The 24,661-nt window shown below is 53.7% G+C and overlaps 1 protein-coding gene across 1 annotated transcript; it reads left to right on the forward strand.

Annotated features, from left to right (window-relative positions):
* Positions 1-9,970: 9,970 nt before the first annotated feature.
* SELE (selectin E) lies at positions 9,971-22,351 on the forward strand. Its single transcript, XM_070396642.1, has 14 exons — positions 9,971-10,033; positions 10,344-10,426; positions 11,497-11,883; positions 13,233-13,340; positions 13,735-13,920; positions 14,630-14,815; positions 14,950-15,141; positions 15,927-16,115; positions 16,515-16,703; positions 17,406-17,582; positions 18,082-18,192; positions 18,858-18,879; positions 18,982-19,046; positions 19,963-22,351. The coding sequence occupies exons 2-13, from the start codon at positions 10,369-10,371 to the stop codon at positions 19,028-19,030; spliced, it is 1,854 nt and encodes a 617-aa protein (XP_070252743.1). The 5' UTR covers positions 9,971-10,033; positions 10,344-10,368; the 3' UTR covers positions 19,031-19,046; positions 19,963-22,351.
* Positions 22,352-24,661: the final 2,310 nt, after the last annotated feature.

The raw sequence follows: 24,661 nt of genomic DNA on the forward strand, positions 1-24,661 counted from the left end.
TTCCCAGTAATTTAGCAACACCAAGGCCTTATCAGCGATCTATTAGACAAAGAAAACCCAAAAGATGTTCTTTTGCTTCAGTTGTCTGAGTATTTCAAGGAGGAAAGTGACTCATTTCTGGCCACTCAGATAGCGGCCTTGCTCTCCCCGAGGGGTTTTGTTAGTGAGGATTCTGGCCCGCGCAGGCCGGGGAAAGTGTTTCATTTTCCTGAGTCAGACACGCTGCTCTTAATGAAGGGAAACACTCCACTTGCTAAAATCACAGATAAAGACACTCCCATGGCCCCTGCCTTCAGCCAGACTGACTGGAGGCATCTTTCTATGAGATGAAGCGATAGGGCTGAGCTTCTTCAAAAGCTATTGTTCATCTCTTCCTCCCTGTATCTCCTAGAAGCAGCGCCCTGCCTGCTGCATTCCTGTAACTCTCCCCAGAGGAGGATCAGCTCGATTCCGAACTCTGTTTTCTCTCCAAAGTCAACATTGTTAGACAACAAAAGGAACCTCTCACAATCAAAGGCCAAGGAAGCCACCATCCAGAGAGTGGAGATTCCGTTTTGAAAGTCACCCCAGGCTTCGTCCTCAGGCCCCTTCCCGACAATGAGGGTGGCTCCTCCCCCCTGCCCTCCACCCCTGGATTTTTGGTTTCATCATCTGGGTGCTCCCTCCCACAGGGACTCCGGTAAGCAGGGTGAAGGGGAGGCGGCCGCCCACAGTGACTCCATGTCACAGACACATGGTTATGTCCGTGAGCAGACACAGGGACACACACAGAGGCAGCGCCAGGGTGGCCGGCGCAGGTCCGGGCTCTGCGGGACTCTCCACTCTAGATTCCTCATCAGAAGCGAGACTCCTGCCCTAGCCGGTTTGGCTCAGTGGATAGAACATTGGCCTGTGGGCTAAAGAGTCCCAGGTTCAATTCTGGTCAAGGCACATTCCCAGGATGTGGGCTTGATCCCCAGTAGGGGTGTGCAGGAGGCAGCAGCAGCCGGTCAATGATTTTTCTCTCATCATTGATGTTTCTCTCCCTCTCCCCACCTCCCTTCCTTTCTGAAATATAAAAGAAAGGAGAGTGCTTTCTTCCCTTGTGCCAACGTTGTCCAGTTTTGATATGAAGGTTACAACTTCCCAGAATTAGCTGGGGAGGCTCCGCATATTCTATCTAATAGAATGTTAAGGTTATGTTAAGGAGGGTTTGAAAATGCTGTAAGTTGGAGTGATTCCTTATTGAGAAAAATCTTCCACTGCCTTCCAACATAAACACATCCTAGCTACCTATATAATGGGGAGCCTCATTGTTTGCCGAGTGGAAATGAGACCCTGAGGACTGCCTCCTGCTCTCTGGGGACTGACGGCCCAAGGCCCTGGGCGCAGCTGGAGCTGTGGGCCTGGCTCGCCCACCCTTGCTCAGCTCCTCGAAGCCGGCGCTGGGTTTGGCATTCGAGACACTGAGGCTGGCAGCCTGCTCTGAGGCTTTCCTGTCTTCATGTTGTGAAACATTAAAGTAGAAAGAACAGAGAGCACACACACTTTCTCTCCAGGATGCCAGGCCCTGTCATCCATGATCGGGACACATGAACACACGTTTACATGCTTCAAGTGACTGCGTCCCTCTAACCTTCAGCAGCTATCGGTGGTCATTTACTGGGAGCCAGGCCGAGTCGGGGGCAGGGAGTAACCACAAGTAATATTCTCGATGACAAGCCTCATGGTAAACCCTAAAGTACCCCTATTGCTCAGCAAAAATGTGGACACCAGCAACTAACAGGCAGGAAGTAAAACTGGATTAGAGCAAGGACCACGGATTAGAAAATGGCTCCGTAGAGTGGGATTGGCCCTTCCCTATGTCATGTTAGAACCTCCCAGCAAAATAAAATTTTGACTTTTCGTTGGACAACATTGTTTCACACGGATATCACATGGGTCAAAAAATGAACAGCAATGTACTAGATCACACAGAAGTAAAATAATAAATATAAAAAAATAAATAAAATAAAGGCTGCAATGACCTGTCTCGGAATGTGAATGCGGTCGCCTTTGAGTAGAGGCCAGACCAGCTGGCCAGCCCACCTGTGCAGCACCCCCTGCAGGTGACCTGTGTTCTTTGCCGCCTAACCAAAACCACAAGGAGAATTTGAAACAGGGGAGGACAAAAAGAACCAACATTTTCAAGGCCCTGATGATTTTTCTTAAAAGTTCTTTAAAAGGGAAAATTTGTTTGTAATTTTTATATACATTTCATTGTTTTGGGTACATATTGTTAGGGGTCAGCCATGTTTAAGGATCTCAGATGACCAACTAGGCTTCAGACTGTTCTATGTTCTACTCTGACCCTACTGATGGTTACGACCAAGCAAGTTATTTACACTCTCTAAGCCTCAGCGTCCTCATCTGTAAAATGGGGACAGTAGTAGCTCAGGCCTGTTGACTTGGTACAGTGCTTAATTTTGCCTCCAGTGTGGAGTGACCCATTGACGGTAGCTGCTAGGTTAATGGTGGTAATTATCACTCAAGCATTGGGACTGACAAAGTGAAGCATCCACGTGGGTGACCTCAGCTCACAGCGTGAATGAGTGAATGTGACATAAAAACGAATGGAGTTGGGTGATTCAGGAAAAAGGAGTGCCAAGGGGGTATGGGTGAGACACCACAGTGGGTCCTCTGCTTTGTACATTTAATCCCCTCTTAAAGGCCTGGACCACCCTCGTTCAGGGAGTTCGTTCCCCTTCCAAGCAGAGGTGACATACAAGCACCAGGTCAGGAGACACATCGCCTTGGGATTGGCTTTGGCACACCAGTGCTGGCCTTTGCCTGGCCCCTGGAGGCATAGCTGTGCCTATGTTCTGACCATGGAGGCAGAATGCTGAATATGTCTTCCCCTCCTCAACACCCCCTGAGCTTCCTGTGTGCTGGTTATCCCATCAAACACTAGTCTAGGTGCTGTGAGAAGGGATTCTGCAGATGGAATTAAGGTTACTAACAAACTGACCCTGAAAGAGGGAACTTACCCTGGGTTATCTGGGTGAGCAGTGCAATCCCATGAGCCCTTAATCGCAGAAGTGGAGGCAGCGGAGTGGGGCAGAGAAGCAGGGGAGTGTTAGGCAGGACACTGAGGAGGCAGAGGGGAAGCTGGGGAGATTCGAAGAGGGTGACTCCACCTGCCATTGCTGGTTTGGAAGGTGAAGGGGATGATGAGCCGGGACATGCAGGTGGACAGCAGCCGGCAAGGAAACAGAGACTCGCCTGCAGCCACAGGGAAGCGGGTCCTGCCGACAACGTGGATGGCCTCGGAAGGGGAATCGTAGCAGCTCCGAGAAGAGCCCAGTGGGCCGACACCTTGAATTTGGCAACACGAAACCCAGGGCAGAGAAACCAGCCGAGCCCCCCTGCACTTCTGACCCACGGAAACTATGAAATAACCTTGGGTTGTTTTCAGCCATTACATTTGTAGTAATTTGTTAAGGCAGCAATAGAAAACTATAAGACTTACCTTGTCCCAACAGAGCATACAGATCATCCTTTTAAAACCTACGTCAGATGATGCCATTTCCAACTGCAAACACCTGCAACTCCACGCAGGAGGCCTTCTCCATCCCAGGAACCCACGGGAATTAACCACGCCCTTGGCCCATTGCCCTCAGTGGTGGATACATACACCCCCTTCCCCCCAGTTCCCTTGCGCCTCCTTGGGGACACTCTGCAGTGTCTCCCAGAGTTCTCCAGGGGGCGGTGGGAACAGTACCAGGTGTCTGACCGCTGGGGTCAGACCGGACCTGGCTGGGTTCAGCAACCTCGGTACTTGAGTTCTGGCTGGGAAAGAGTTCAGAGCCAGGCCTCAGACGCTCTGGAGAAGATCTATTGGGCAAACAAAGAGAGAGTAACTGGAAGAGGGGTTTCCAGCGGGCGGCTCAGAGAGCTGCCCAGGAGTGGGCTTGGGCTCCTTTAACCTCTCAGAGCCGGGTAACAGCTTTCTCCTTACAGCTGACCTATCAGGGTCTGTCCAGCCGCCTCTGGTCCTTGTATGAAAGTTCGATGGGGCTTCCCTCCAGCCCCTAGATCTTCTTTAGGGCGGGGCATCCCACATGGCTTCACGAGGTTCCAGGGGAGAAAGGTCAGGAGAATCCCCCTGCAGGGGCAGCATTCTAGGTGGACAGGGGCCTGGGGGCGAGGTCCTGGTTAACGATACTTCTCTCCAGCACTTGCTCCACCAGCTTTTCCATCACCAGGTGTCCGGGACCTTCTACCCTGGTGCCCTGTACCCGGCCCATCGCCCTTGCTCTGCGCATGCCTGTCCAACTGCCCGCCTCAGTCACCTGCTGATCAGCACCCCTTCCTTCCTCCCTCCCTTTCCCTCTCGCCTCCTCACTGCCCCATAGTGGCTCCTGGGGTCACGTCCCAAATAAAAGACTGCACCGCACGCTGCCTCAGGCTCTGCTTCGGAAGGGCTACGACCGAGCTCACAGGGCGGTGGCCAGGGAAGCCAAGGAGGTGGCTGTAACTATAACATTTTATTTTATTTTTTATGCAAAAGTTCAAGTACATGTTCCTGTGAGGTTTCAAACTGGGCAGGCATGGAGTCAGCCCAAAGGGCATGCGCTTTAGAATAACACAGACAGGGACTCGAATCCCTGCTCGGCCCTTTATCAACTGAAAGAAACACTGGCAAGTCACGTAACCTCTCCAGGTCTGTGCACCATCTTCTGTAAAACAGAATGAGTACTGTCCACCTCACTGGGTGAGACTTTATGCAGTCCTGTACGGAAGGCGCGTGGCGCGCAGTAGGCACTTCTATGGATGGTATCACAGTGAAGGGTTAGCTAAAAACTTCACAGCAAGGGAAAAGAGTGAACACTTGGACTTAAATTCATGTCTTTTCTGGTGTTTATACATTACAGCCGGCAGGGACCAGGGTCCAGTGCCTTTGGTTTCCAGATGGGAAATCTGAGACTGAAAGAGACAAAGAAATGCCCTGACCCATAGCTCAGTGGTTAGAGCGTCAGCCCATGGACGGAAGGGTTGTGGGTTTGATTCCTGGTCACGGGCATGTACCTGGGTTGCTGTGTTGTGGGTTCGCTCCCTGTCCCAAGTTGGGGCACGTGCAGGAGGCAACCAGTTCACATGTTTCTCTCACATTGATGTTTCTCCCTCCCTCCCTTCCTCCCTCCCTCCCTCCTTCCCTTCCACCCTCTCTGAAAAGCAATGGAAAAAGCACCCTCAGGTGAGGATTAACAACAACAAAATAAAGAGGCAAAGAAGCTTTGCTCCGGGCGCAGAGCTAAGTCTTATAAAACAGCAACCTCTTCTTATTTGAAAAGTGACCAGGCCAGGATTTTTCTGATGTGAGGAGCCACAGAGCTAAGAATAACCCCCGAGGAAACTTCGGACTTACAAAACAAGGGGCGCAGCGGCCAAGGAAAACAAGCGCGGGGGCTTTTCTCAAACCTGGGCATTTCCCCTGCTACCAACCAGGAAGAGCTGTCAGTTCCAGCCCGCGCACCGGTTTCTTCCGCCTTGGGAATTCACCAGGACTGGCTCATTTTGAAGATATTCCTATTAGTTACTTCTTACATCCCCAAACAGAAGAAGGAAGCCTGGAGATAAGGTTCTGCCACGCAGGAAGCAAGGAAATGTTAAGTGTCTCAGCGTTATCTAGAGAATTTAGAAAGGGGAGTGGAATCCATTTCTCCTCCAAGTCAAGCTGAGAACAGGGATTAAGCTCCTATGTGCATACATGTGTCCCCACGAGCTGCAATTCCCTGTCCTTGGCTAAAAACCACTCACCTTCCATGTCCAGGAATTTGAAACCCCCACTCATCCTGCATCGTCCCTGTGTCTGCCCAGTGCTGCCACCGACGGGCGTCCGGCCGTCCAGGAGAGAGGGTGTCAGGATTGACTGCAGCTAATCCGGCGCCGGTAACTGAGCACCCACCACAGCCTTCTCCATGTTCCCTCCCACATTAGGTGGCCCGGGGCCAGAGCCTCTCAGTGGTAGGACCTGGCCATCATGGCAGAATCACCTGAGATATTCACTTCAAGAGCAGATGCCTGGGCCCCACCCAGGCCTATGGAGTCAGACTCTCTGGATGTTGGGCCTGAAGATGTGCATTTTAAATGAGCTGCCCATGGCCATGAACACGTCGCTCAGTTGGTTGGAGTGTCATTCTGATACTCCAAGGCTGTGGCTCCATCCCCGGTCAGGGCACATACAAGAATTAATCAACGAATGCATAAACAAGTGCAACAACACATCCACGTTTCTCTCTCTCTCCCTCTCTCTAAAATCAATAAGTAAAATATTTTCTAAACAAACAAATAAATACATAACTGAGCTGCCCAGTTAGTCTTCTTCAAGAGGAGAATCTGAGACCCCCCGGCCCCCCGGATGTGGGAGTGCAGATCAAGAGTGCCCAGGGCTCCTACCTGACTCCAATGACCCAAGGTATCTCCAAATCCCAAATGAACGACCAAGCCTTCCTGGGGAGTGAACTTAGCAGGAGCCAGATCAGCTTCCCATCAAATATGCCCGTGGGTTGATCAAACAAGGCACGCCATTGGACACCGTGATGGTACACTGGCAGGAAGTGTATTTCAGGGTTTGGGGTGTGTAAGAAATACAGCTGTGTTCTGCATGTAGGACCGAACCTTTATTGGGACTTCCTCCCCTACCTTAGACCCTGCAGAAGTGCTTTAGATGTCAGCAGAGTAGAATTTGGGCGGAAGGTGCCAAGTTTTTAAAAAATGAGCGCCTAGCAACCCTGCCCAGAGGTGGGGGCTGAGAGCCTCGGCGAGAGACGGCCCCTGCCAGCTTTGCCGTTCCCGTCAGCAGCGAGGAGCCAGTGCTAAATCCACGCCTTTCACAGGCTGCCTTTCTGCCTGTGTCATGGCCGGTGCTGCCTTTTCCCGCCTGTGGCTTTTCTTTGTCCCCAGCCATCGACGGTGCACAGGGCGCCTTGGAGAAAACGGCAACGTTCATCTTGGAAACCCCGACATCCTTGCTCTGGCTCTCGCTCCCTCGGGGCTGACCCTTCGTCATAAAGGTGAGCATGAATTGACCTGGGCACAGAAGCGAAAGCCGTTCGAGTCCTCGGGGCCCCGTTAAGGGAGGAGCGGGCAGGAGCTTCCAGGAAAGGGATGCTCATTCGGGAAGTGTGGCGCCTCCGAGACCAAGCAGCCCTGGTGGTGGGGCTGGGCTGTGCCCACGTGTGCCCCACCTCCTGCTTTTTCTCTTGTCTCCCCCACGATGGAGACTGTAAAGGGGCCCACGTGAAGCAGAGGAGCAACCCAGCAGGGACACCTCCAATCAGCATGTTACTTGGGGGAAATTAGGTTTACTGGGGAGTGAGAGATAAGATTCAACATCCCCAACTATTCAACTGTCACCCAATTTCCTCTGCAACTCATTGCTGATCTCCAACAAGGGGGTGCTGCCAAGGGGGGTGCCCTTCACCTGATAGGAAAGTGCAGGTGAAGAGGCTGCAGTCCATCTGTCGCCGGCTCCTGCCCCTCCCTGTGCTGGGGTCTCTCTATGACAGGCCTCCAGGTCTGTCTGTGACCCTTCAGCAGCCCTGGAGCCTGAAGAGAGACCCCTACACCCCAGGCACCCATTCTCAGACCCCCTCAGGGGCTCCCTCTGGGACAATGCAGGATGACAGTGGGTAGGTTTGGAACTTCATACCTCTGGTGACAATAATAATGCAACCAGAACCCAAGTTTGATTGCCTGCTGCCACAAAAAACAAACAAATTCACGAGACAGGTGCTGGTGAGAAAGGAAAGTGGTTCATTCAAGTGCCGGCATCTCGAGGAGATGGGGGACTCTTGTCCAAGCCCATCTCCCCACCTCAGTGGTTTTTATAAGGAGGGAGAGGGAAAGCTGAACAAAGAAATCAAGGAGACGGGGTTGAAAAGTTCTCTACATTCAGTCCAGCACAGTCCATTCCGATAAGGATCTCAAAACTGGTCAAGTGATGGTCTGATATGCATCATCCTGGTCTTTGTCATCCTGATTCTACATTTGAAGGTCAGCAAATCTCCCGGAATAGGGATGACTGAAGTTCAGGGCCTGTATCTTCTGAAGTTAATTCCTAGGATTCTTAGACAAACATGCTGTTTATCTTCAAGCTGCATGCTAGTCCAAGCCAGCATTTAAAGAAACAATGTCAAGAGAATGGTGGGGTGGGTTGCAATTCCCACTGTTACAATCCTATATGATAAAAGACCAGAGGCCATAAGCATCACAATTGGAACGACCGCTCGACCAGTCGCCATGAGGTGCATTGACCACCTCTTGGTCCCTCCCCTGCGGCCCACAGGCTCCGATCACAGCAAGGCGGGTGGCGGGCAAGCATCGCAATCAGTGGCAGGTGTGTGGGCGGGTCGGCGAGCGCAGTCAGCAGCAGCGGGCTACCGCACTCAATTTTGTGCACTGGGCCTCTAGTAATAATAATAATAGTTACCTTTACTCACAAGTCTTATCCACTCATTTCTTTTATCCCTCCATGTGGTATTGGGTTCTCTCCTTGAGTTATCTCAATTTACATTTAAATAATCATTTTGTCTTTTAGCTCCAGAGAGAATTTGCTCTTGAGTCAGGATCTCCTGGAAAGCGTGGCAAAGGGGTCCACAGTGGTTCCCAGGGATGCTCGGCCTGCACGCTCACTTCTTTGTCCTCTTTCTCCCCATGTGCTGGGGGCTGGGATCCATTCTCACTGCAGCCTCTGTCCTCTGTTCTGGGTTTCCTTCCTGCCTCCATATCTCAGGATCCATGAATATCAGCTCTCCCAGCTGAAAGCTGGGGTGATCCTGTTGCTCTGAGAATAAGGAGAAAGATTGAAGACTCGAGCAGCACAGGGAGGCCCATCGAGGACCTGACAATAAGAGGAACCAGGACACGAGGTAGCAGTTAAGGGATCAGGTCCTGAGAGTGGCTGTCTGGGTCTCCCCCATAGCTCTGTGCTTTTGGCTGAGAAGGTAAAATCTCCGGTGTCTCAATGTCCTCATCTTTAAAATGGGGATAGTAAGAGTACCTATTTCATAGGCTGCTGTGAAGATTAAATAGTCAGATAGATGAATGTGCAAAATACTCAGAATGGGGGCTGGCACATAGTAAGTACTCAATACATTTTGGAAATATTATTTCTAGTAATTTGGCTGTAACTATGCACAGAATCTGAGGATTATTGTGCAGCTTGTGACTCATTCCTCTGCGAGACAGTGCACCTTAAAATGGGTCAACTTGATAGGTGAGAAAGAGGAAAAATGTGGTTGGCGACCCATCACTGGCATTACTTCCACAATTACAGAGGAGCTGCTGCTAATCAGCAGATTTTTTTTTTAATCCTCACCTGAGAATATTTTTTCCACTGCTTTTTAGAGAGAGGGGAAGGGAGGGCGGGAGAAAAAGAGGGAGAGAGAGAGAGAGAGAGAGAGAGAGGGAGAGAGAGAGACATTAATATGAGTCACATCGGTTGATTGTCTCTCCAATGAGCCCCGACTGGGGCCAGTGATCGAACCTGCAACCCAGGTGCGTGCCCTTGACTGGGAATCAAACCCTCAACCCTTCAGTGCATGGGCTGACATTCTAACTACTGAGCACACCAGCCAGGGCTAATTAGCAAAGTTTTAAAACCTTTTAAAGATGGAGATTTTACATGATTAAAATGAAAGACCATGCATTTGTGTCATATTAATAGAATTCATGTAAAATGGAAAGGTGTGTAACAAAGGAAACTTGGTTGTGGGGGGGGGGGTGCGTTCCTGGTATCCTTATAATCTTTAGCATCTCGGATATTCCCGGGAAACTTCTGAGATGCTGCTGGGAATTCCTGCCCGCGGGTCTGGAGCGTTCTCCTGTGACTCACAGGAAGCCAGTGCCCTATAAAGTCTCTGGCAGAGCAGGCTCTGCTGTTGTCGGCTGACTTGGCACCAGCACTGCAGGGGCAGCGGACGCAGTGGCACGGGGACTCAGAGGGGACGGGACACAGAGGGGACGCACCGGGAATCAGAATCGGACAGGGAAACAACCTCTCCACAAACCCGTAAGTCTCTAACGAGCAGCCCTGGGCCATGCAACTGAGATGACCGCTATGAACAGATATGCAATGGCCTCCTGATGGGATCTTTCTACATCCAGACAGGCAAAGGCTGGCTTTTCCCTTTGACCTCAAGGGTGCACATTTAAAATTCCCATTTATTCGTTCAGGCAAACCTCTTTTTCATAGAGACTGTGGTCCTGGAGCCCTTTACCTGAGGTCCTGGGAGGCTGCCACAAACATCCCTGGGGAATGAGCCGAGGAACCGGCCTCCTGGGTTTCATTCTGTAATTCGTTTTGTGCCTTTTCTCCCCAGAAAAGCACCTCAAGTCTGACCTTCGATGGGAAGAACTCTGGAAGCCATGACTGCCCCGCGGCTGCTCTCTGCTCTGGCCTTGGGTAAGCCGATGTCATCCGAGCAGCTCTCCCATCCTCCATCCCGGGCACCAGGGCCCTTTCGGACCGATGATGCTTCCTGGTGGGTGGGCACCCCGTGCACCGCAGGGCTGAGCAGCGTCCCGGCCTCCCACACCATGGGGCTTGCCCTGGACCAGGGCAGGTTACCTCTTTGTGCCTCAGTTTCCGTCAGTGCAAGGTGTTGACCGCGCACAGCTAAGTCCCAGAGGCACGTGAGGGTCAGGGGCACGGCAGGCACAGCTCCCCGGCAGGCTGGTGGCGCCCGGCAGCGCCTGCTCACTCTGACCACTGTCCCCTGCAGAGGGGTCCTATGGGCTGTGGTGGGAGCAGGCAAAGCAAGTGCAGAGTCAGTCTCAGAAGAAAAGCGCAGAAAACAGAAGTTTCTCCGTCCAAACTCCTTCTTACTTTGGAAAAGGCGAAGGAGGTTCGAGTCCCCCTGAAGCCCATGTTGGCCTCCCTAAGAGGGTAAAGGCCCGGTCACAGCCGTAGAGCCCCGCTGGCAGGAGACAGGGCAGAGCAAGCCTCAGGGACGGAAAGCGGAATGCTGGTCGCCAGGCTGGGGTGGGGGGGCTCATAGGTCAATAGATTTAAAGCAGCGATGGCGAACCTTTTGAGCTCAGTGTGTCAGCATTTTGAAAAACCCTAACTTAACTCTGGTGCCGTGTCACATATAGAAATTTTTTGATATTTGCAACCATAGTAAAACAAAGACTTATATTTTTGATGTTTTATATATTTAAATGCCATTTAACAAAGAAAAATCAACCAAAAAAATGAGTTCCCGTGTCACCTCTGATGCGCGTGTCAGAGGTTCGCCATCACTGATTTACAGTTTCAGTGTTCAGGATGGAAGAGTGTGGAGACCAGTGGTGGTGAGGCCTGCCCATATGACACCATTTAATGCCCTGAACGGCGCACTTACCATGTGAGGGTGGCAAACTGTACTTTCCCTCAGTGAAAGGAGGATGAACAGTGGGGAGGGGAGGAAGGCCAGCTCAAAGCCAGACCACGGCAGGACTAACCGCTCTCCTTCCTTTCACGTTTCCGCTCAGCGCTCCTCCTGGTCAGACAGGGGGGAGCCTGGTCCTACAATGCCTCCGAGAAGGACATGACCTTTGACGAGGCCAGCACCTACTGTCAAAAGCATTACACCCACCTGGTGGCGATTCAGAACCAGGAGGAGATTCAGTACCTGGACTCCATACTCGAACGCTCATCCTCTTACTACTGGATTGGGATCCGCAAGGTCGAAGGCCAGTGGGTCTGGATCGGCACCGGGAAACCTCTGACGGAGGAGGCTGAGAACTGGGCTCCCGGGGAGCCGAACAACAAGCAGGCCAACGAGGACTGCGTAGAGATCTACATCAAGCGGCTGCGGGACCGGGGCAAGTGGAATGACGAGCTGTGCAGCAAGCGCAAGCGCGCCCTGTGCTACACAGGTGGGCACGGCGGGGGGGGCGCCCTGTGCTACACAGGTGGGCATGGTGGGGGGGGGCCCTGTGCTACACAGGTGAGCACAGCGGGGGGGGGCGCCCTGTGCTACAGAGGTGAGCACAGCGGGGGGGGGGGGGGCGCCCTGTGCTACAGAGGTGGGCACGGCGGGGGGGGGGCCCTGTGCTACACAGGTGAGCACAGCGGGGGGGGGGGCGCCCTGTGCTACACAGGTGGGCACGGCGGGGGGGGGGGGAGGCGCCCTGTGCTACACAGGTGGGCACGGCGGGGGGGCGCCCTGTGCTACAGAGGTGGGCACGGCGGGGGGGGGGAGGGCTCCCTGTGCTACACAGGTGGGCACGGCGGGGGGGGGGGAGGCGCCCTGTGCTACACAGGTGGGCACGGCGGGGGGGGCGCCCTGTGCTACACAGGTGGGCATGGTGGGGGGGGGGCCCTGTGCTACACAGGTGGGCACGGCAGGGGGGGCGCCCTGTGCTACACAGGTGGGCACGGCAGGGGGGGCGCCCTGTGCTACACAGGTGAGCACAGCGGGGGGGGCGCCCTGTGCTACAGAGGTGAGCACAGCGGGGGGGGGGGGCGCCCTGTGCTACAGAGGTGGGCACGGCGGGGGGGGGAGGGCTCCCTGTGCTACACAGGTGGGCACGGCAGGGGGGGGAGGGCTCCCTGTGCTACACAGGTGGGCATGGCGGGGGGAGGGAGGCTTCGCCACAAACTGCTGGCACTAGGCAAACACTGATCTCTATGTGATTTAAAAACATATATTTTTATTGATTTCAGAGAGGAAGGGAGAGGGGAAGAGAGATAGAAACACCAATGATGAGAGAATCATTGATTGGCTGCCTCCTACACACCCCCTAATGGGGACTGAGCCCGCTCTATTCACTGAGCCAAACCGGCGAGGGCGATGATTTTATGTTCTAAAAGATCCGGTGTTAACGTGGGCTGCTTGAGAAAGTATCTCTTGCTTCTTTGTGCAAATGTAGGCAAGAACCCATGTGTGCATGTGTCCATAGCTGCATGCCTAGGTCTGTAGGTGTGTAGGGTGTGTATGCACACACACAGGGCATGTTTTGGCTCCTTGTTTACCGGTGGCAGGGGAGCCATCTTTCGAGTTTGTGATTCAGTGAGTTTCCTAGTCTTGGTGCCAGTGATGGCCGTCCCCCTGACTCCCGTGTGCTGGCATCAAGGTTGAAGCCGTGAGCCTGGAGCTCAGCTCTGGCGCTCTGGGAAGGCGCCTCAGGCAGAACGTCGGGCACTTGTGTCACTGGTGACGTCTGTGGTGCTCACTGTTGACCCTCCAAGGCTCATGCTCCTTGCCATGCCTGTGTGCCCGCAGCTGCCTGCACCCCGACGTCCTGCAGCGGCCATGGCGACTGCGTGGAGACCATCAACAACTACACTTGCCAGTGCCACCCCGGCTTCCGCGGCCTCCAGTGCGAGCAGGGTGAGTCGGATGCCACCTGTCCCTCCCTGAGACGGCCGTGCCAGCTGAGCTCACTGACTTGGAGCCGGGTCTGCAGGCCTTCGCTTCCCGGGGGGCGTGTGGTGCCCAGGGTCGGTGGGCAAGGGCTGAGCCTGTGAAGCCGGACCCTCCAGATTCAAACCCCAGATTCCCCACGTATCTGGCACCGTGGCCGGGAGCTGCGCTCCGAGTCCCAGCTGTCTCCCTGCAAGATGAGCATGAGAATAGACCGCCTCAGGGCTTGTGGCTGGGATTCTGTGACCCGAGGCAGACAGGCCGTTTTCAGGAAACCTGTAACCCACAGGAGCGGCAGTTCCCGGGGTCCCTCCTCCCACAGGAGCTGAGAGGGCAGCACTGACTCGGTTTCCCTTTCTAGCGGTGACCTGCCCTGCCCAGCATGCCCCTGAGCACGGACGCCTGGAGTGCACCCAGCCCTGGGGGCTCTTCAGCTACAACGCCTCCTGCACCGTGAGCTGCGAGGAGGGCTACTGGCCCAGCAGCCCCCAGGCCGCCCGCTGCACCGCCTCCGGGGAGTGGAGCGCGCCCCTGCCAGGCTGCAAGGGTGAGTCTCCGAAGCACCCCTCCCTGCCTCAGCTTTTTATCCAACTTGGGATGTTTTCAAACTCTCGGGAAAGTTCTTTTTGTCGCTGTCTTTTAAGAAAGCTTGTCTCTCAGCCCGTGTCTATGGCCGGGGTGGCGCCGGCTTGGGGTGAGAGAGGCTTTTTCTGCGTGTGAAAGGGGTGTCCCTGAGGGCCCGGTAACTTGCAAACCGGTGCACAGGCTCTAGACCTCAGGGGCTCTCGCCTTCTCTCCCTGTTCGACATCAACAACAGACCCGCTCAGGGCTGTGCAGTCAGCCAGCCTCAGCGACTCCTTCTCACTTTGTCTTATCTTCTCGGCCAGAGGCCACGACCCCTTCCTCGGGGGCCATGGGGTTAAAGTGAGCGCGTGTCTTGTCTGTCACTCCTATTTCCACCACCACCAGCCGGCTCCCGACCGAGGTCTCCTTCCTGGCACTGAGGCCCCTGAAAACCCGCTCAGGGGCCCGCAGAGGGATCGGACTCTAGATCAGAGACACTGGGCCCAGAGTAACACTCAGAAAAGAGGGGAAATCGCCACCAGAGAAGGAAAGCCCTTGTGGGGGTGCCACCCCCAGGAGTTCCCCTGGGTGTTGGACGCCCTTGGAAGGCAGCCCCTTGCTCTGTCCTAGACGCCAACTCAGCAGGAAGCGAGGCTTCTCCTCTAACGCTCATGTGCCTTCCAACCCGCAGTGGCCGAGTGCCCGGAGGTGGCGCGTCCTGCCCACGGGTCCGTGGACTGTTCCCAGGGCCCCAGCGCCTTCCCGTGGAACACGACCTGCGCTTTCCGCTGCCAGGAAGGCTTCGCGCTCGTGGGGGCCCCGCGCCTCCAGTGCACCGCGTTCGGGCACTGGGACCACGAGGAGCCCACGTGCACAGGTAGGCAGCCCCCCGTCCGTGGGTCCGTGGGTCGGTGGGTCAGTCGGTCGGGATTCACCGCTCAGACGCTTTCCTCCACCGGTGCCAGGTGCGGCCCAGCCAGCCCTGCTCACTGCCCGCTCCCTGTGTTACAGCCGTGACCTGCGGCGCCCCGGACCCCCCTGCGCACGGCTCCGTGAACTGCAGCCTCTCCCCCGCCGCCCGGGAGCTCCCTTTCGGGTCCTCCTGCAGCTTCACCTGCGAGGAGGGCTTCCTGCTGCGGGGGCCCGCCCGCGTGGAGTGCACCGCACAGGGGCGCTGGGCACAGCCCGCCCCGCTCTGTGAAGGTGAGCCCGGCCTCCTCCGAGCAGCCGCAGCCTGGGGGTGGGGGGTGGGGGGGGTCGGAAGGAGACTGGAAGTCAGGCTCAGGGGCACAGGCTCTCAGCTCCTGGAGACACGCCTGGCAGAACCAGCGCAGCCAGCGAGAGCGGGCACTGGGCCGGCTCCCCAGTGTGCTGCTGACGGAGCCTTGGGCCGCCGGGGTGGGAGAAGCAGGATCTCACTCTAGGATTTCACATTTAACACGTGGGACCACGAGAGCTCCCCGATGCTAGAACCCCGTCTTCCCTTCCTCCTGGAAGTGTCACGGGCAGCAGGGAGAGGGGCGTACGCGGTCACAGGCCTCAGCAGCAGCCTTTAGTCCACCTCAAGGCGAGAAGGAACATTGAAAACAAGCAGGCTCCACTCCCAGGTGCTGCTGTCCTCGTAGCCACACATGGCAGGGAGCCCTGTCCATGGGCAAACGGCCATGAGCCGCACCCAACTGCACAGCAGACCAACTGTGTGACTGCCGCTGACTTCCCTTCGCTGGGCGCCCCCTATAGGCTCCAGCCCCCCAGCTGCACTCTGAGGACACACACCTCTCCTGGCCCTGCCCCCCTCTTTCTCACGTCAGAGGAGCCTGTCCTGTTAGGGGCCGCCCGCCGTTGGTTAGCACCATGGCCGGCTGTCCGGGGTAACCAAGAGTTTGAGCCCCCAAGCGCGTCCTTGTCCGAGGTGCACTGGGTCCACTCAGCCATGCGGGTCCCTCCTGTCCCGCCAGCGTGTCCTGACCACCGCGTTGGTGTTTCAGCTTCCCAATGCAAAGCCCCATCCAGGCCTGAGAGGGGCCACGTGAGCTGTCCCCCCAGTGCTTCCGGAAGCTTCCAGCCCGGCGCCAGCTGTGCGTTCTCCTGCGAGCAGGGCTTCGTGCTGACAGGACCCAAGAGGCTCCAGTGCAGCCCCACAGGGCAGTGGGACAGCGGGGAGCCCACTTGTGAAGGTACAGTTTTTGTTTTAAGACTGAAAAAAATATTGAAACCCTAATCGGTTTGGCTCAGTGGATGCAGCATTGGCCTGCAGACCAAAGGGTCCTGGGTTCGATTTCAATCAAGGGCATGTACCTGGGTTGCAGGCTCCTCCCCAGCCTGGGCCCTGGTCAGGGCTCGTGCAGGAGGCAACCGAGCAATGTGTTTCTCTCCCATCGATGTTTCTCTCTGTCTTTCCCTCTCTCTTCCACTCTCCCTAAAAGTCAATGGGAAAATATCCTCGGGTGAGGATTAACCAAAAGGAAAATTTAAAAGACGAATTTATATATAGAAGAGCCAGGGATTTGGGTGCTTGGAGACACCTGTGGCTGCCTGAGACAAGCGAACTTCTCATGTGCTTGTTCCCCTTCCAGCTGTGAGATGTGCCCCTGTGTCCCGGCCCCAGAACGGCTGGGTGCGGTGCCGCCACGCCCCTGCCGGGGAGCTCACCCTCAGCTCCTCCTGCACCTTCGGCTGCGAGGACGGCTTCCAACTGCGAGGGGCAGCTCACCTGGAGTGCACGGCTCGGGGACAGTGGACACAGGAGCCCCCCTCCTGCCAAGGTCAGACTGAAGTCAGACTCGAAGGAGTAGATGTGGGTGGGTCCTCACACGTTGCCCCCAGGGACTTGGGCCTCATTTAAAGTAGTGCCTTGCTCCAGCCAGTTTGGCTCAGTGGATAGAGCATCGGGTTGCGAGCTCGATCCCCAGTAGGGGGCATGCAGGAGGCAGCCGACTTAATGATTCACTCTCATCATTGATGTTTCTATCTCTCTTTCCCTCTCCTTCCCTCTCCAAAATCAATCCTATCTAAGAAAGAGGGAATATGCTAATTGACCATCACACCCTCACAAAGATGGCAATGCCCAGTCCCCTCAGCCCTGCCTCATCCAGCCTCAGTCCCTCAGCCCCTTCAGCCCCGCAGGGGAAGGCAGTTGGGGAAGATAATGCCAGCAGGGGAGCAGTTAGGGGGCAATCAGGCAGGCAGGCAGAGTGGTTAGGAGCCAGCAGTCCCGGATTGTGAGAGGGATGTCCGACTGCTGGTTTAGGCCCACAGTTGGACATCCCCCGAGGGGTCCCAGATTGGAAAGGCTGCAGGCTGGGCTGAGGGACACCCCGTCCCTGTGCACTGGGGTCTTTAGTAAAATATAAATTTTTAAAAAATGACGCCGTGTCCATAAGTCGTGCCTGTGCGCTGCCTGTCCAGCCAGGGTTAGGATCTTCCACGGGATTTTCCTTAACCTCTGCCCCGTCCTTTGCCTGCAGTGGTGCGATGCTCACACCCAGAAGTGCCCAGCAAGGTGGCCGTGAGCTGCGATGGGGATCTTGTGTTTGGCGCTGAGTGCACCTTTGCGTGCCCCGAGGGATGGACACTCAATGGCTCGGCGGCTCTGACGTGCGGTGCCGCAGGACACTGGTCCGGGATGCTGCCCTCCTGCGAAGGTGAGGTACTCGTTGACAGAGGTTGTCGGGGGGTGAGAGTGAAGACGGGGGTTATCTGGCTAAAATAATGCAGATCCATTACATCGTTATATCCAAACTGGAAAGGCCAAAGGGTTGGCCAGGTTACTAAGCTGTGAACATGCAATTTAATGGGAATATAGAGAAAACAGAAGAGGTGACATGTTGATAGAATGGGTGGAATATTGACCATCATAAAGGAAGAGCTGGGAGGGGGGGATGACAGAAAGAGAGAGAGAGAGAGAGAGAGGGAGGAGAGAGAGTCCGGGGTCCATTGTGTGCCAGGAAAGAGCGTGGCAATGAGTTGTGCCAGGCTGGGCAGACCTCCCAGGTCTTTAATGCAACGCCTCCTCCCACATACGAACCGGACAGCTCCTCTGCTCTGTGTCCTGTAATGTGTGTACAAAGCAAAGGGCAGATCCACAAGCAGTAGGACTTTCAAGTCAATTCCTCTTGTGACGGCTCTTCCCTGTCTCCGCAGGCCCCGCCCCGTCCAGCCTGCCCCTGGCCATCGGGCTCTCTGCTGCCGGGACCTCCCTCCTGACATCGGCATCGTTCCTCCTCTGGCTCCTGAAGCGCCTTCGGAAGAAAGGTGAGGGCCTGTGCACGCACCCCAACCCTGCGCCTCGCGCTCTCCACGCGCGAAATAAACAGTCAGTGGCAGTCTTAGGGGAAGAGTTCACAGCACCCAGGTGGGAAGTTTTAGGAAATGGGTGTCAGTTGCGTTCACATTGCAGGACCGCGGGCAGCGCCACGCGTGCTGGGTTCTGTGGCCTCTGAGCCTGTGCAGAGGCCGCCAGGGCCCGTGCTCCCAGGAAAATGGGCAAAATGTCTCTGAAAATGTGTTTGGGGAACAGGCTTCCGTGGCGGAATAAATCAGAGGGGATGTGAGAAGCATCCAGCCACACCTGTGGTTTGTTTGGCCTACGGAGTATGGAAAACTTTTTTGAATTAAGTTCTGATTACAAAATAGGAAATTTCACATCAGACCCGGATTCGGGACTGGTCATGAAAAAGTGGACCAGCTACCTCTGGCCAGCTGAGCCTGTGGCTGCGGCTTGTGTGGGAAGCTAGGCGCCTCCGTGAGGGCCGCTTGCACACCGCCCTACTTGCCGCCAAGCTGTGCTTGTGCTCTGATGACATGGGGCCCCCAAAGGCGTTGCATGTGCCACCCCTGAGGGTGAATCAGACTGTTTCTGGACTCGATGTGTCCTTTGAAGTCACTGAGTCCAAATTACGGTTGTCTTTTTCTTGCAGCAAAGAAGTTTGTTCCCGCCAGGTAAGTTGCGCTCTGCACCCCGAGTGCCACCGAGCACCTGCACGTCTTTCTCTCTTCCCGACGAGAGCGGTGCCTCACCCAGTGTTCTTGTGTGTTCTGCAGCAGCTGCCACAGCCCTCCGTCAGATGGATCCTACCAGACGTTGATTTAACTCCAAAAGGAGCCAGGTAGGCATTGAAATCACACGCGGTTTTCAGAGGAGACACCCTCTTTACATGTGCTGTTGTTTCTGAGCCCCCAAATCTGCCAGTTTCTAGAGCGGGGGTGAGGGGTCACCCCTTCACGGGATTTTATGGACTGTGGTTTCATGTGTTTGTAGAAGGAGAGGAAAGGAACCAGGCTCTGGCCACATTGAGTCAGTTCATTTATGGAAGTTAATAATAACGATGATAATAGCTAACCTTTATATGGCACTTACTATATGCTAGGAACTGTTCTGAGCTAGGATTCTATGCGATGGGGCTATTACTATATTTATTATTATATAGATGGAGAAAATGAGGCAGAGAGAAGTTAAGTAACTTGCATAAAATCTCAAGGCTAGTAAGTGGTGTGGCCAGCATTCATACCTGGGCAGTTTGGTTCTAGAATCAGTGACCTTAACCACTCTGCTCTGTTTTCTGAGAATTTGAAAGGGCCAAGTCTCCTCCAAATGCTTTTTAAAAAATTAGTGCCTTTTGTGTGCAGTTTTAGGTTCTTAGGAAAAGTGAGCAGAAAGCACATGCTTCCAACATACCCTGACTCCCACCCCCCATTTCCTCTATTATTAACATCTTGTGTTAGTATGGTATTTTGTTACAATTTGTGGGCTGACATTGATACATTATTAACGAAAGTCCACAGTCTTCATTAGGGTTCAGTCTTGGTGTTGTCTGTTCTAGGGGTTTTGACAACTATATGACACAAATCCACCCTTTTAGTCTCATACAGAATGGTTACACTAAGCTAACGGAGTAGGATTTGCTGTTCATGTTTGCACTACCCCAGTGAGAGTGCATACAGTGAACAGAAGATGAATTCTGTTGTCGCTCTTCTGATGCAGAATATTAAGTGTCCTGATGATCTGCACTCTTGTACCTGCAGGAACACAGGTAAAGGAAGGAATGAGAGTGATGCCCTGAGGTTGGCAGAGAGCTCTCCTTGGATCTCAGACCTTTGTCACCTACTGCAGCTGGACTGCAGTGCCCCCCCGAGAACTTCAAAGGACCAAAGTCCCGCGGGCAAGGCCAGCCTGCCAGCAAAATGACTCAATTTCCTTTGTCCTGTTCTAAGGATCTGGAAAGTGCTGGACACAGGGGGAAGGATATTCTCTTCCAGACAAAAGCAAAGAGCCCAAGGCTCTGGAGTCTCAGAACTCCTTTTCTAGCTCTCCCTCACTCCTGATGAAATCTGGGTGGAGAAACCCAGTATTTTGTGACATTATTTCTTTTGTCCTTCATCTCTCTATATAAAAGCCTAAGTGACTAAATGACTGGTCAACCAGTCGCTATGACGCACACTGACCACCAGGGGGAAGACATTCAACACAGGAGCTGCCCCCTGGTGGTCAGTTGGCTCCCACAGCAGGAGCGTCACTCAGCTGACTGACCCATCCCAGTGGCCCACCATCCCAGCGGCAGTCACTCACCGCCTCAGTAGTCCTGCAGGTCCAATCTCCAGAGAACGGACCAGGCACCCATGGACTGGTGCCTCCAGCACGATCCCTATAGCGCCCCCGACCTCCTGGAAGTCAGCTTCGGGCACCTCGGCCGCTTCCCCTCTCTAGATGCTTCGCAAGGAAGAAATTATATAAAAGCGGCCACCAGGTGGCTCCTGACAACCAGTGGGAACATCAGCAGAATGGATCCAGATCCTGGACCAGCAAGAGCATCCCGTCCCATGGCCCGCCTGGAGGGCTGATCACATCTCGGCCACCCGCCTTGGGATGGGCACCCGATCAGGACTGACTGGGTGTGAGCTTGCGGCAGGCGCAGCGGGCCAGGATGAGCGGGAGCGGCAGGTAGGAGCAACAGGCGTTGGACTGCCAGTTTCAGCCCGATCCCCACAGGCCACCCTGGGGGACCCCAGCCGTGCACGAATTGGTGCACCGGGACTCTAGTAGTGTTGTAACTACTGGTTACAAAGTTGCTGTCATGGGCTGAATGATAATTGTCAAAAGTTTAGACGAAACTAATTGTACAAAGATAGTCTGTTACTGACTTGAAAAAAACAAACAAAAAAACAACAACCAACACCTGCGTGGAGATTATTAAACAAAGCCTGGATCACTTTATTCCCTGTGGGACTCAGTGCTCTTTAAAGTATTCTTAGAGATTGTATTCTTCTGACTTGCATGGAGTATGTATTCCATGATTCTTAATTCAGCACTACAAGTGTTGTAGGCACTTTAACATATGTTAGGACTTTCCTAGATCACCACCTCTTTATTTATTAACAAATTCTAATGTTGCATCCGCAGTGACTATATTTCAATAAAGGGCAAATCCTATCCCCTGACAATGTACAATGGTAACCAGTGTACATTGTTAATTTTTTCCTACAATTGCTTTTAAAAAATGGAGTAGTACCGGGTGAGTAAAAGCTAAGTGACAGATGCTGTGCACGGTCAGTTAATTTTTCAGAAACTTGTGGTTTCCATGATGAAAAACTTCCAGGAGACCAAATGCTCTGATTTGGTAAAAGCATACATGCAAATGAATGAAGGGACCCTTTTGTGAATGTCTTTGTTGAAAAAGCACTCACCTGTAGGAATAAGGATGTGCTTTGCATCCCCAAAAAAGATGTTTGTCGGATGTGAGGTGTCAGCATACAGTTCTTGACGAGTGCAAGGCCCTAAGTCCACGATAGGACCCTGCCCGTGTCCTGGGTTCACCCAGTGGGTTTTCAGAAAGTGAAGATGTTGAATAATTATTTCCCAGTTGTTTTCTTGTGTGTTAGGCTGTTCTTAAAGGGAAGGAAGCCTGGATGAGCAAGTATTTATATTCGTGTGGAAAGCAGCTTAAAACTCCTAAGGAGTCCAGTTACTGCTCGCTGGCCCTGGGAAGTGCTGTCAGTGACTGCAAGGCTGCTTCAGCCTCTCAGGTGTGAGGGTCAAAGCTCCCTCACACCCCCGTCGCCTCCGCCTGTGCCGTGGAAGCCACGCTCAGAGGCGCTTTGGCGCTTTGGCCCAGGCAAAGCCAGAAGTAAGAGGAGAGGTGACAGGAATCAGGACAGCAGGGGTTTTGAGGGCCAAGGACTCTGGGATATAACAGGAAGAGGATGCATGTGAAATGTGCGATCAGACTACATAGGAAATGAAGGACCATTGTATCTGAAACTGCTCCAATGTAAATGTGTATGTTATTGAGTTGGAAATAGCTGTGTGAGATGTAAGTGTGTCTGTGTTTTATAAAGTATTTTAAATTATGACTTTAAATATTTTGCAATTTTTAAAGTATGTATTTATTTGAACTTATGTCATACTTATTGTATTTGATGTGGCACTATTGGTAATAAACATGTTTATATGTATCTCTGTGTATGGCCTCTTTCTTAACAATTCTGTGCTGTTTAGGTAAAACTCACACACCATAAAATGCGCTCTTTTAAGTGTACAATCCAATAGTTTTTGTATATTCACAAGATCCTGCAGTCATCCCCACATGTAACTCCAGAGCACATCTCTCTCTCCCCAAAAAGAAACCCAATACCCCAGTAGTCACCGTCCCTCCACCCTCCCCCCATCCCAGCCCCTGTGAACAGGAACCCACTTTTTCCTCCATGGACTTGCCTGCTCCAGACATTTCACGTAAGTGGAATCATGTGGCCTTGTGTCTGGCGTCTTTCGCTCAGGATAACGTATCCAAGGCTCATCCACTCCGTAGCGTGTGTGGTACTTCATTCCTTTTTATGGCTGAGTAATCCCCTATTGTATGGCCATGCCACACTTTCTCTCCCCATCCGCCAGCTGGTGAACATCTGGGTTGCTGCTGCACTTTGGCTGCTGTGGACGATGCTGCTACGAACTTCTGGTACACGTTTTTGAGTAGACTTACGTTTTCAGTTCTCTCGGGCGTGCAATTGCCAGGCTTATGGTAACTCCATGTTTCATTTTTTGAGGAGCAGCAAACTGTTTTGTAAGAGGGCCGCACCCTTCTATCCCGCTCCCGCAGTGCACAAGGGCTCCAGTTTCTCCACACCCGTCCAACACTGGCTACTACTGCCTGTCTTCTTGGCTATCACCGCACTCATGGGCCCCTGCACCAATACTGCACAGTTGTCTGAAAAATATGAATGCTCTAGAAAAGGTAAGGAAGGTCAATGGAACAAAGTCCGTATGCTGGAGGCTTTGCCTCATGCCCGTCTCCGATCTCAAGTTGCTCAAGTTAAACAATTCACCTTCATTTACTCTGCAGACTTGTTTTCCTCCAGGCCCAGGGCCAGGCTAGTTTCTCTGCTCCCCTTCTTCCCCCCAAATGGTGTCTCCTCTCTTCTGAAAGGTGTCACCCCGCGAGGCCTGGTGTGTGCCAAGCGGAACACCTCCTTGTTATCAGGCTCAAAACATCTGACATTTCTAAGAAAACGTGGTTTGATTGTTGACTTGGTTGTCCAGGCTGAAAACAATTGTGGTTATGGCACTGTCATCGGCTACAGTGGGTTTCACTTTGGTTTTATACTTCATCTTAGCTCAGAAGTTCTACTTAAGAGAAAAAGTAAAGAAAAAATGAAAAACCGGGCAAGGTCCTGCTGGTGAGGCTGTTTCCCTGGAGACGGAGATAGCAGCCCAGAAGGCAGCGTGTGACTGTTGGCTTTCCCGGCACAGAGTGACGCAGCAAACTGCACAAATGCAATGTGTGCAGCCCGGCCGGCGCGGCTCAGTGGTTGAACATGAACCTATGAACCAGGAGGTCACAGTTCAATTCCCGGTCGGGGCACATGCCCGGGTTGCGGGCTCCATCCCCAGTGTGGGGCGTGCAGGAGGCAGCTGATCAATGGTTCTCTCTCATCATTGATGTTTCTCTCTCTTTCTCCCGCTCCCTTCCTCTCTGAAATGAAAAAACATATATTTTAAAAAAGCAAAACAAAAAGCAACAACAAATTGAATGTGTGCAGAAGAAATGCAGGGGCCCGAGGACATGGACATGGGCCAGTGAGAGCACAGAGTGAGGAGGGGAGCAGCTCTGGGTTGGCAGGTAGCTTCCATGGAAGACAACACACACTTACGCGCTCCAGAGTTAGACTAATGTCCACCTGCCCTCCAGACCCAGCAGGACCACCCCTCCCGGCCACCTCCTTCCTCAGCCAGAGTGGAAGCCCCTCCGCTGGCCTGTCACCTTCTAGACAGCTCACCAGGCGACGCCTCCTGACCCACCTGCTCTCCTTCCCAAACGCCGCCTTCACCTTCTGGACTGCTCCCCGCCAATCGGCCAGCCCCCACCCTCCAGTTCCTCTCCAAACCCCTCCCACCCTGCTGTCCCTGTTGCCGGGCCTGCGACAGGCCCCGCAGATCTCTCCAGGGGACGTCTGCTCTCTTACGTCCACACCTCAGTGGTGGGAGGCAGGGGTGGCCTCCTTTATGGTGAGATTCTCTTACTGATCTTTGTTCTTCTAACCCCTTTTTAAAAAATATATGTTTATTGATTTCAGAGAGGAAGGGAGAGGGAGAGAGAGAGAAACATCAATGATGAGAGAGAATCATTGATCGGCTGCCTCCTGCATGCCCCCTACTGGCGGGGAGGGGGATGGAGGCCGCAACCTGGGCATGTGCCCAGACCAGGAATCAAACTGTGACCTCCTGGTTCAT

Source organism: Myotis yumanensis, unplaced genomic scaffold, assembly GCF_028538775.1.
Source record: "Myotis yumanensis isolate MYYU_CA2020_CCGP unplaced genomic scaffold, mMyoYum1.0.hap1 SCAF_17, whole genome shotgun sequence".
NCBI lineage: Eukaryota > Metazoa > Chordata > Mammalia > Chiroptera > Vespertilionidae > Myotis > Myotis yumanensis.

Bases quoted from the DNA above. Each gene is read 5' to 3' on its own strand.
- SELE (XM_070396642.1), top strand. From the start codon at position 10,369: ATGGGAAGAACTCTGGAAGCCATGACTGCCCCGCGGCTGCTCTCTGCT. The intron at 15,142-15,926 runs GTGAGCCCGGCC...TTGGTGTTTCAG, and splicing joins GCCCGCCCCGCTCTGTGAAG to CTTCCCAATGCAAAGCCCCA. The intron at 18,193-18,857 runs GTGAGGGCCTGT...TTTTTCTTGCAG, and splicing joins GAAGCGCCTTCGGAAGAAAG to CAAAGAAGTTTGTTCCCGCC.